The 10,180-nt window shown below is 43.4% G+C and overlaps 1 protein-coding gene across 1 annotated transcript; it reads right to left on the reverse strand.

Moving 5' to 3' along the window:
* Positions 1 to 5,346: 5,346 nt before the first annotated feature.
* On the reverse strand, positions 5,347 to 9,787 carry LOC103748550 (prorelaxin 1-like). Its single transcript, XM_008851206.2, has 2 exons — positions 9,544 to 9,787; positions 5,347 to 5,672 (listed from the first exon to the last, which is right to left on the reverse strand). The coding sequence occupies exons 1-2, from the start codon at positions 9,737 to 9,739 to the stop codon at positions 5,473 to 5,475; spliced, it is 396 nt and encodes a 131-aa protein (XP_008849428.1). The 5' UTR covers positions 9,740 to 9,787; the 3' UTR covers positions 5,347 to 5,472.
* Between the last annotated feature and the right edge of the window lie 393 nt (positions 9,788 to 10,180).

The raw sequence follows: 10,180 nt of genomic DNA on the forward strand, positions 1-10,180 counted from the left end.
GTTTCACTAGGAGTTAACCTGGTGATGAAGGTTAATAGATAAAATGAATGTCTTTCAAAGAGTAATTATGGGGGCTGGAGAGATGGTTCAGTGGTTAAAAGTAGTGGCTGCTCTTGCAGAGGACCCAGGTTCAGTTCCCTGCATGCATGTGGCAACTAACCACTGTCCCTAACTCCAGTTCTAGGGGATCCAATACCCTCTTCTACCTTTGTGGGCATTGTATGCACCTGGTGCACTTACATGTATGCAGGCAAAATATTCATACACATAAAATAAATAAATAATAAAAGTGTTTAAAGAGTTGTTATGGATACAAGAGCAAAGAATACTAGTGTAACTGTGGGCTAACTCCAAGTTTCCTTTCCTAGAACTCTATCCCTGGAGTGCCTGAACTACGGATGTTGTAAGAGAGAGATGCAGTTTCTCATACTTCTTGCTGGTAGATGTGTCCATATGACTTTGTTCTGACCAACACAACAAAAGCACAAAAGTGATGGCTTCTGAAAAGGTGTTTTCTGATCCACATACTAAGTCTTTTCGCCTTTCCTTCATTTCCTGCCTGAAACAGAAACTGAGAAAGGGAGCTGAAGCCCAGATCTTTGGGCCATGAGGTGGGAAGCAGCCAGAGGAAGGCAAGTGTGATAAACATGACTGATTGGAAAGGTGGGAGGAACCTGCTGACATCCTTCAGAGGCTAACCAGTTTTGAATGCTACCTCAATAGACATCATTTAAGGTCTTCTGTTATTTACAGAGAACATAGTTCTGATGCATAAAGTATTTGTTATTTTTGTTTTATGTGTAAGTGTATTGCCTGCATGTATGTAAGTGCATCTGTGCTGTGCAGTGCCCAAGGAGCCAGAAGAGGGCATTGGATTCCCCTGGAACTAAGTTACGGACATATGTTAAGAATGCTGGTTGCTCTTGCAGAGGGGTCAGGTTTGATTCCCAGCCGTCTCTTCAGCCCCTTTAATGTATAATTATAAACAACACCATGCAAGAATTACATTAAGCCGCAGCAGCACAAGCATTAGATAGTTTAAGGATTACGTCAGTGTGTATAGTACACGGCTAACCTCAGATAATCTTCTACTACTTTAAAAGTCATCATATCATCAGAAGCAATAAACGTAGACTGATTCTAGGATCCCCTCCTGTATGAGGTTTGTGGGAAGCAGATATGGTACACAAGGCAGGGCATGGTCTGAGGCAGTGGTATTGGGGCTGTCAGTTCCCTATGCATAGGCTTCATTCCACCCTTCCTGGTTTCACTCAATGTGGTTTATAGTCTCAGAGGTTTTACAGCTGTTCATGAAGTTTTTCAGTGGCCTCTTGGTCTTAGAGGTTTGGTTATCATTAGTTTTGTATAGAGTTTGAAATATGGAAATTTGTGCCTTAATCCCTTCAAATTCTGATTATAGACATTGAAATACATTAACTTGCTATTCTCTTCAAATGATGGCTAACATGGTGTGTGCAGGTAATTTAAAGGAACTGACTAAATACTAAAATGGAAACTACTGATTTACTCTTAAACAAGTTTTCATGCTGTTACAGAGTTCTTTTGCTTACAAAAATGATTTTTTATTTTTTATTTTATGTGTATGAGTATTATGCCTGCATGTGTGTTAATGCACCCATGTTGTCCAAAGGAGGACAGAAGAGGGGGTTGGATGGGGTGTCAGATCCCCTGGAATTGGAGTTACAGTTGACTGTTAGCCACCATATGGGTGCTGGGATTCGAACCTGGATCTTCTGCAAGAACGGTCAGTGCTCTTAACTGCTGAGCCATCTCTCTAGCTCCTACAAAAATGGTTTGTTCTGGGTTTACTCTTTCAAGCCCCTTAAACCACCTGTTGAGCATGCACCTTCCTTAATCTTACTAAGTACTTGACTACAGAAAACCTAAAACGGGACTCTCACTATGGAGATAATGTGCATACCAGTCCATGTTCTCCCCCAGGTTTATCTCTAAAGAAACACTTTACCTCAACCCAGGTCTCTCAAGGGCCAAGAGAAGTCCCACCACCATCCTTGTGGGACCAGGCATTGCAGGTTCTGATGCCTTGGGTGCTGCCACCCTAGCCATGGGTAATAAAGATTTTAGGTTTCTAAGCTCTCAGACAGAGACATTAGACGTCTACAGGACCCCATCAGGCATTTGGAGAGACAGGTTAACGCCCTCACTGAAATGGTGTTGCAGAACAGAAGGGGACAGCCCCACTGTTCCTAAAGAAAGGTGGCTCATACAGGGCCTTAGGTGAGGTTTGTTGTTTTTACACCGATAATTCAGGTATAATTGAGTTTTCCTGGGCCTCTGGTAATCCTCCCAGCCTTTACTGTGGGTCCATGCCTCCTAAATTGCCTAGCTGGTTAGATCAAGAGGTGCCCAAATACCATCAAAATTAGGGTTCTAAGGACCTAATATGAGCCTCAAAATCAAAGCAAGTAAAAGATTTGACTTATGTCCTAGAGCCAGTGGGGAATGTAATACCCCAAAGGCCTCCATTTTATGTAAGTTTAACTGGTCAATCATCTGGTCATAGGCCCATCCCTAGGAAGGCAGGTTATACTAAATAGATGGGCGGAATACCTAGTGCTAATGAGATAGCAACTTTTTCTTTCCTGTAATCCTGGGGACAGTGGGGGGTGGGGTGGGGCAGAACTTCCTAATTACAGCCATGCAGTCTGTGAGTTGCCCACTTCCCTGAATTCTTCAGGGAAGCATAATTTCCCTTTTTCTTCTTCTTCATGCCTCTCTTACTAAACATGCTTTCTTTAAGGCTTTGGGCTGCCCCTAGCATCTTGTATTTCTTCACTTTTTCTCTAAAGCTTCCTTCTCCCAGCCATGTGGCTGCCACTCAGCCACACGTCTGACCCCCCAGGCAGGCTCTATGGCTGGCTCTCTTCCTACCCTTCACCTCCTCAAGGCAGCTGCCAAGATCAGTAGCTCACCTGCCCTGAGGATTTCTTTTTCTTTAAAATTCTAATAAAATTGTAAAAGCTTAAACAAAATGGTTTGTAAGTTGTAAGGTGTTAAATATAAATCCCATTTCCTTAGTAACGTAGCTCTTCAGCCACACAGCACTGAGTTGGTATTCTATTCTGTGTACATCTATTCATTTTTTTTTCCTTTAGAAATTATTTGCCTTTCTTTTTTGTCTCTTAGAAGTTAGACATGGAAGTGGAACTCCAGCTTGAAATACTTCAGTTTGTAAGCCTTGATGAAATTGATATGGTGCTCAATCTGATCGCTTGCAGTGCAAGACTCAAGAATCCATGTATCAGGAAAGTCCAAGTTTTGTGGCTTTATGCATGTGTATCTAAGAGTTAATATCAGTAAAAGTATTTTGGTTCATTTTCATAACTGATGCTAGACATTGTATTAAGAGGAGTCATTACATATGGTTAAAATGATAAGGATTTTACGGTAATTTTAAATGGATAGCATTAAAAAGTAATCAGACTTAATAAAAAGACAAAATTCTTTTTTCATAAAAGTATTGTGCTGGATAGTGTCATTTGCCAACTTGACACACCTGGGTGGAAGGATCCTCAATTGAAGAACTGTTTTCATTGGATTGACCTGTGGTCATGTCTATGGGGCATTTTTTTGATTGTTGAGTGATGTACAAAGGCCCAGCCCACTGTGGGCTATGTCAACCCTGGGCAGGTGGTCCTGTATTGTATGAGAAAGCAGGCTGAGCATTGGCCAGAGGAGCGAGCCAATAAGCAGCATATCTCCATGGTCTGTGCATCAATTCCTGCCCTGAACTCCTGTGCCGATTCCCCTCCATGATGAACTGTGAGCTGTAAACCAAATAAACTCTTCCCTCCTCAAGTTTTTATCTCAGTAACGGAGAAGCAAACTAGAACAAAAATTGATACCAGAGAGTGGGATATTGCTATGATAGATCTGACAATATGTGTCTGGGAGGAATGTGGAAAAGTGCTTAGCTCAGTGAATTGCTCTGTAGAACTTGGAAGACAATGCTGCAAAAGGCATAGATGATGGAGGCCCGGCTCCAAGGGAAGCAAAAATTAGGGCTGTTTGTGTGATATTTTGAATTGAGAATCTGGTTTCTGGTCAGGGTGAAAGAACCAGCTGTGATTAACAAGAACCACTGAAGTGAAACCCTTGCTTTACTGGGCCAGTTGATGCTGGTCACCTGGGGCTGAAAAGAATCAGCTCCGATTAAGAAGAGAATAGCATCATTGAGGTGAAATCTTCTGGGAAATATTTCCTCAGGGTCAGAACACAAAAGCTGTGACCCAGAGGGGACCCGAGGCTCTATCTCAAGCTGGAAGCAGGATTTGGTAATGTGTAAGAGTCACCTATATGATACGGGTTTTGAAGGTGTGAAGGGAGCAGCTGGAGGCTTGACACTGTGAGAGGCCAGGAAAGACTATTGGTGATGATGCAGCCTCAGTTTCAGTAGAGACCCCACCATATTGGAGATGCCAGGATGGTGGGACAACCACCAAGGGCAGTGACAGGTATGGAATGAAGCCTGCCTGAGCCTTCGAGACAAGCTGTGTGTGTGTGGTGTGGACGGTGGAGTCAGAGAAGTGGAGCTGCCCAAGCCCTTTGGACCCCAGAAGATCAAGTGTGAATCCCAGATGTCCAACATTGAGCTATGTTGCTGAACTTAGGTTTTACTTAAATGTGCCCAGTTCTTTCTTTTTGAGATAAGATAGTGTATAACTTCTGGATTTTACAGGAACCCACAGTTGAGAGACTTTGGAGTATTTTAAAGAAACATTGAGCTTTTGAAGTGTTTGAAGTTTTAAGGACTGTGGGACTTTTAAACTTGTACTGTTTTATGATATTAACGAGATCTTGGGGATAAGAAATAGTGATGTGTTTGTGTCAAGTTGACAAGGGGTCAATTGTGCTGGAGAGCTTCAGGTGTCAACCTGACATACCTGGGTGGAAGGAACCTCAGCTGAGGAGTTATCCCCATTGGATTGGCTGTGACTATGACTGTGGGGCATTTTCTTGCTAAGTGATGTGGGGTGCATTTTTTTGATTGTTAAGTGATGTGGAGGGTCCAGCCCTTTGTGGGTAGTGCCACTCTTGGGCAGGTAGTCTTGTATTGTATAAAAAAGCAGGCTGAGCACAGGCCAGAGGAGCAAGCCAGCACGCAGTATACCTCCTTAGCCTGAGCTTCAGCTCCTGCCCTGACCTCCTGCCCTGGTTCTCCTCCATGATGAACTGTGAGCTGTAAATCCAATACCATCCCCCCCCAGTGGTTTTGTCAGTGTTTTTCTCCCAGCAATGGAGAAGCAAACTAGAATAAATATTAACAGAACTACAGTAATGCAAATAATATCTCTTCCATATTAAACGACAAATCCAAATGTTCATATTGATTTCTCATACTCTAATAATCAAGAGAAACAGAAAAAGGCACCAGTCAAATAACAAGCCGGCACATGAACACTGGGTAAGTTGTACACGATTAGCTTCACCTCAGCAGAATTTAGCAATAGATCTTCTGGAACAACCAATGTGGCAACATTGTTCCCTCAGTGGCTTATCAGAATTTCTCTTTCTCCGTGAAGCGGGACTGATGTCTTCTGTTGCCTTCTGCTCCTGGGGCAAATTTGGAGTGACTCCCAACACGGTATCTAAAGGTTCTGCATCTTTGTTGTGGTAGTATGGTACAATTTCTGTTAGGTTTCAAAGAAGTGGGGAGGGGGAGAAAAATATTCATGTCAGGAGGCATTAGAGAAACTACAAACATTTGTATAGACAGAGAAAACACTACTTGGATATAATTAAACATCGAAACACAATCACCAGGTATCATAATGTCTACAGTTTTGCTCACTGGGCAGCTCAGATAACTATCTCAGCTTCTCCCTCCATTTGACCTTCTGTTGTCTCTCTTCATCTGTGTTTCCACTTTATTGATTTTATCGCAGTTATTTTCACCCTTTGACACTGATGTCTCAGTTTTCTGAACTCATGTTGGTCATTGAAAACGCATCTCCTTTTGTTTTTTTTTAATGTTTTAATTTTTGTGTATGAGTACATTGCCTGAATGTATGTATGTAAGTGCACCTATATCATGCAATGCCTGTGGAGGTCAGAAGACAGTGTTAGATTCCCCTGGAACCGGAGTTACGTACAGGTGTTAGTCTCTTTGTGGGTGCTCTTCCCACACAAACCCAGATCCTCTGCAAGAACAATCAGTGCTCTTAACCATTGAGCCATCTCTCCAGCCCCTGTTAGTTTTTTGTTGAGACAGGGTCTTACTGTAGCCCCACCTGGCCTGGAACTAGCTATGTAGACCAGCCTGGCCTGACCTCACAGTGATCTGCCTGCCTTTGCCTCCTGAGTGCTGGGAATAAAAGTGTGTGTCACCACACTTGGCTCATTTTCATTCTTTTAACCTGAGTAATTTTCTTCATTGCTAACAAATTTTTGACCTATGACAGTAACCCTTGAAAAGTATTTTCTTGTTGTTTTTGTTTTTGTTTTTGTCTTTTTGAGACAAGGGTCTCCCTGTAGCCCCAGCTGGCCTGGAACTCACTTTGTAGTCCAGGGTGGCCTCTCGAACTCACAGAGATCCGCCTGCCTCTGCCTCCTGAGTGCTGGGATTACAGGCATGCACCACCATGCCCGGTTTATTTTCATTATTTTAAGATGTTGACTATCCCATGGTGTTAAGTTACTGCTTCAAGCTAAAGTTAAAGACAGAATTGGGAACAGTTCAGAACTAACCAGCAGGGGATGTATTATTCTCAAGTATTCATGTAGCAATCCTCCTTCCCCTGAGCATTTACTCCATGTAAATAGTATTATATATTCAAGGGAGAAATAGATTTAAAAGAACACTAGTACCAAACCACAAGCTTCTCAAAGACATTAGTGTCTTCTGTGATATATGGACCAATGTTCTATGTATGGTGTGAAGTTTCTCCCGTGCTGTGAGTCACAAACTATGTTGGTCATTTACAGTTTGGAATCTAGGTTGAACACCTACTAGAACCAACTGACCTCTTCCTCCTCCTTAAGAATTTTTTTTTTTTTTATGAGTATAATGCCTGCATGTAGGTAAGTGTACCCATGTCATGCAATGCCCTTGGAGTTCAGAAGAGGGCGTCGAATTCCCTGGAGCTGGAGCCACCATGTGGGTGCTGGGAATTGAACCCAGGTCCTCTGCAAGAGCAGTCAGTGCTCTTTACTGCTGAGCCATCTCTCCAGTCCCTTCTTCCTTTTCTTATTCAGTTTAGTTAACATTCACATACTGTTTCCATGTCTGTGGCAAGGCCAATTAGATTATTATTTTTTGACTTTTTTGAGACTCTCCCTATAGCCCCAGCTGGCCTGGAACTGACTATGTAGACCAGGCTGGCCTTGATCTCAGCAATCTGCCTGCTTCTGCCTCTCAAGTGCTGGGATCAAAGGTATGTGCAATATCACACCTGGCTCGGTTAGGAGATTTAAAAAGAAAACATTTCTTGCCTTAAAAATAGTCTTTTCAGTAACATAAATCCTCCCGTAGCCTTACCTATGCCAATGCACAATTTAGGAGTTTTAGCAAAGAAATTGGAAATACTGATGAATTTATAGTACAAACCTGGTTCAGTTCTTTCTTCTGTTCTTCATGGGTAGCAGATATGTCAGTTCATTAATAAGGCATTACTCTTGAAGTAATAAATAGAAACCAAGAATCCGAAAGGTCCAAATGTAAGTGTGGAAGAGTGATGCCTGATTAGGGTGTCCGGGGACTCGGCTACTTCCTGAATCGTGTTCTTTTAGCCAGCAACAAACTTCAACCATTGGAATTTGGCCGAGGGAAAGTATTTATGATGTTATCACCCTATCTTTCCTCCCATGGCTCCCTCTCATTCAAGATCTAAAACAAGGGTGACAGTGACGTTCTACACACCATATGTATACCAGAAGTTTAGCCTTTTTAAGACAGCTTAACTTTGACTCACCTTACTCATTAACAATCTCTTTGCTCTTTCTCTAGATAGGGCTTTATTAAACAAGTAAGCGGATAACTTTCTATATTCTTAAAGCTAGTAAAGATCCAAGATGTTACACCAGGTGTGGTGGCGAGTGACTTTAATCCTAGCCCTTGGGAGGCAGAGGCAGGTGGATCTCTGCAAGATCAAGGTCATCCTGGTTGATATTATGACTTCCAAATGGACTGTGGCTAGGGAGACCCTGTCAAAAAACAAAAAGATCAAAAAAAAAAAAAAAATCCAAGCAGTTGCAGTTTGTATTAAAGTTTAACTTACAAGCTTTGTGTCTTACAATCTTTTATTTAAAAATTAATTTTTAACTTATTTTGAAACATTTGTAATCCACATTTTTAGTTTATAGATACTAGACTCAAAATATTCTAAACTATCTTAATTCATACAAGTGCACACATTTTAATCACTGTATTTTGGATTCCAAAATAATTCATCTCAACAAGGCCTTAGTGATGAGTCCAAAGGCACATTCCTTTCTTTCTGATCCTCTTCAATTTTCCCTTCAGTCATCTAGCCACTTTTGTTTCTCACTTTCCCCACCCTCTCAGCTGAACTGCATGACTCAACTCAAAGAGGCAGAAAAAGTGGTGGCAAAGCCTTTACTTCCAACAAGCAGGCAGATCTCTCTGTGAGTTCGAGGCCAGCCTGGTCTACATAGAGAGTTCCAGATTACCCAGGGCTGCATAGTGAGACCCTGTGCAAAAAAAATAAATAAATAAAAGAAAAACAAACAAAAAGGTGGAAGGTAAGGCTTTGCCCATGAAGTGCATTTAAAAAGCAGGAGGGGAGCATTCTCCAAGCCAGAGACCACAGCTCAGGTCTTTGGACTAGGAGAAAACTAGATCTGAGCCCGACCCTATGTGCCACTCAGGACTGCGCCTCCCTGTATGGCAGCTGCCTCCTCCAGGAGCACAGACAGGCTTGCTAGACACCTCATTGCCACCCCTTAATCTCAACCAGAGATGCTTATTCCAGGTGCTGCGCTATCCCACTCTTCACTGTTTAGTTTTTCTGGGAGTTCGGGAGTGCGCCCCCCATCCTGCAGGAACCGAGGCATCCATTGTTCTTCTCTGCCTTCTTGTGGTGATATGCCAGGTTCTATAAATCATGGTCCAGGCTCCAAATAGGACCAAGTGCCCCTCACGTCAGGCTGATTGATGATTGCCTCCTTTTCTCCTCTCCCTCCGATGCGCTCTCAGTGACTTTTATTGTTTGTTTGAGACAGGGTCTCCTTTGTAGTCCCGGCTGATCTGGAACTGGCCATGTAGAACAGGCTGGCCTCAATCTCACAGAGATCTGCCTGCCTCTGCCTACCGAGGGCGTGCACCACCATACCCAACCCAAGAGACTCTTTCAATAATAGCAAGTTAAGAAGTTCAAATTTTAGGCTCAGGCCACCAAGAAGTCAGGATGAGAGCCAGTGGCTGAAACCACAAATTGTGTCCGGTCCCCCTTCCTGATTGGTGGGCAGCCAATGGGAAGCATGGAAGGGCCAGAGTGATAGAAGTGGTGGTAGGGGGAGGGAGGGTGGTCAGAGGGCGCTCACCTGCCACTGGCTTCTGCTGGCTCCAAGCCACTTTTCTCACCGTGGACACCCCGCAGATTTCGATCACCGCACGGGCGTATTGACGTCCACACACCTTAATGACTTCGTCCAGCCATTTCTCAGAGACCCGCGCTCTGCAGGGTCGGCTCAGCAGCAGCCAGAACCCCAGGAGCTGGAGCAAGAATCTGCGCGACATCCTGCTTTTCTGGTTATCAGCTTTTGCCAGCTAGTACCCTGTGTTTGCCAGGTGCTCTGGGCTGCTTTCCCACTGGCTCATCCCGGCTTTTAAATACATTAAGCTGTCTGGATCAGTGCCTGGGTTAATACTTCCAGCTCCACCCCTTTCCACCTACCTCCTTGGTATTTTCAGGTGTTGTTAACCTTACACATCTGTCCCTCCCTTTACTCCACCCTTCTGCCCTTGGCCCTTTTCAACTGTTTCACTCTCTGGTCTTGTCCTCAACCCATTTTGTATATGAAAGTTACTCTGTTTTACAGAGCAAGGCTGTACTGTTAGGTCAGCAGTAAGTGGAGACCAGCTGTCTTCTTAGAACTGAAGGTTTTCCATCCTGAGCATTTGCCACACAACTCTCCAACCCCCAAAAGATTGTAGTTCTAGTGCCTGGCATAGCAGCCT

The sequence above is a fragment of the Nannospalax galili genome, unplaced genomic scaffold (genome assembly GCF_000622305.1).
Source record: "Nannospalax galili isolate Female #2095 unplaced genomic scaffold, S.galili_v1.0 scaffold86, whole genome shotgun sequence".
In the NCBI taxonomy this organism is placed as follows: Eukaryota; Metazoa; Chordata; class Mammalia; order Rodentia; family Spalacidae; genus Nannospalax; species Nannospalax galili.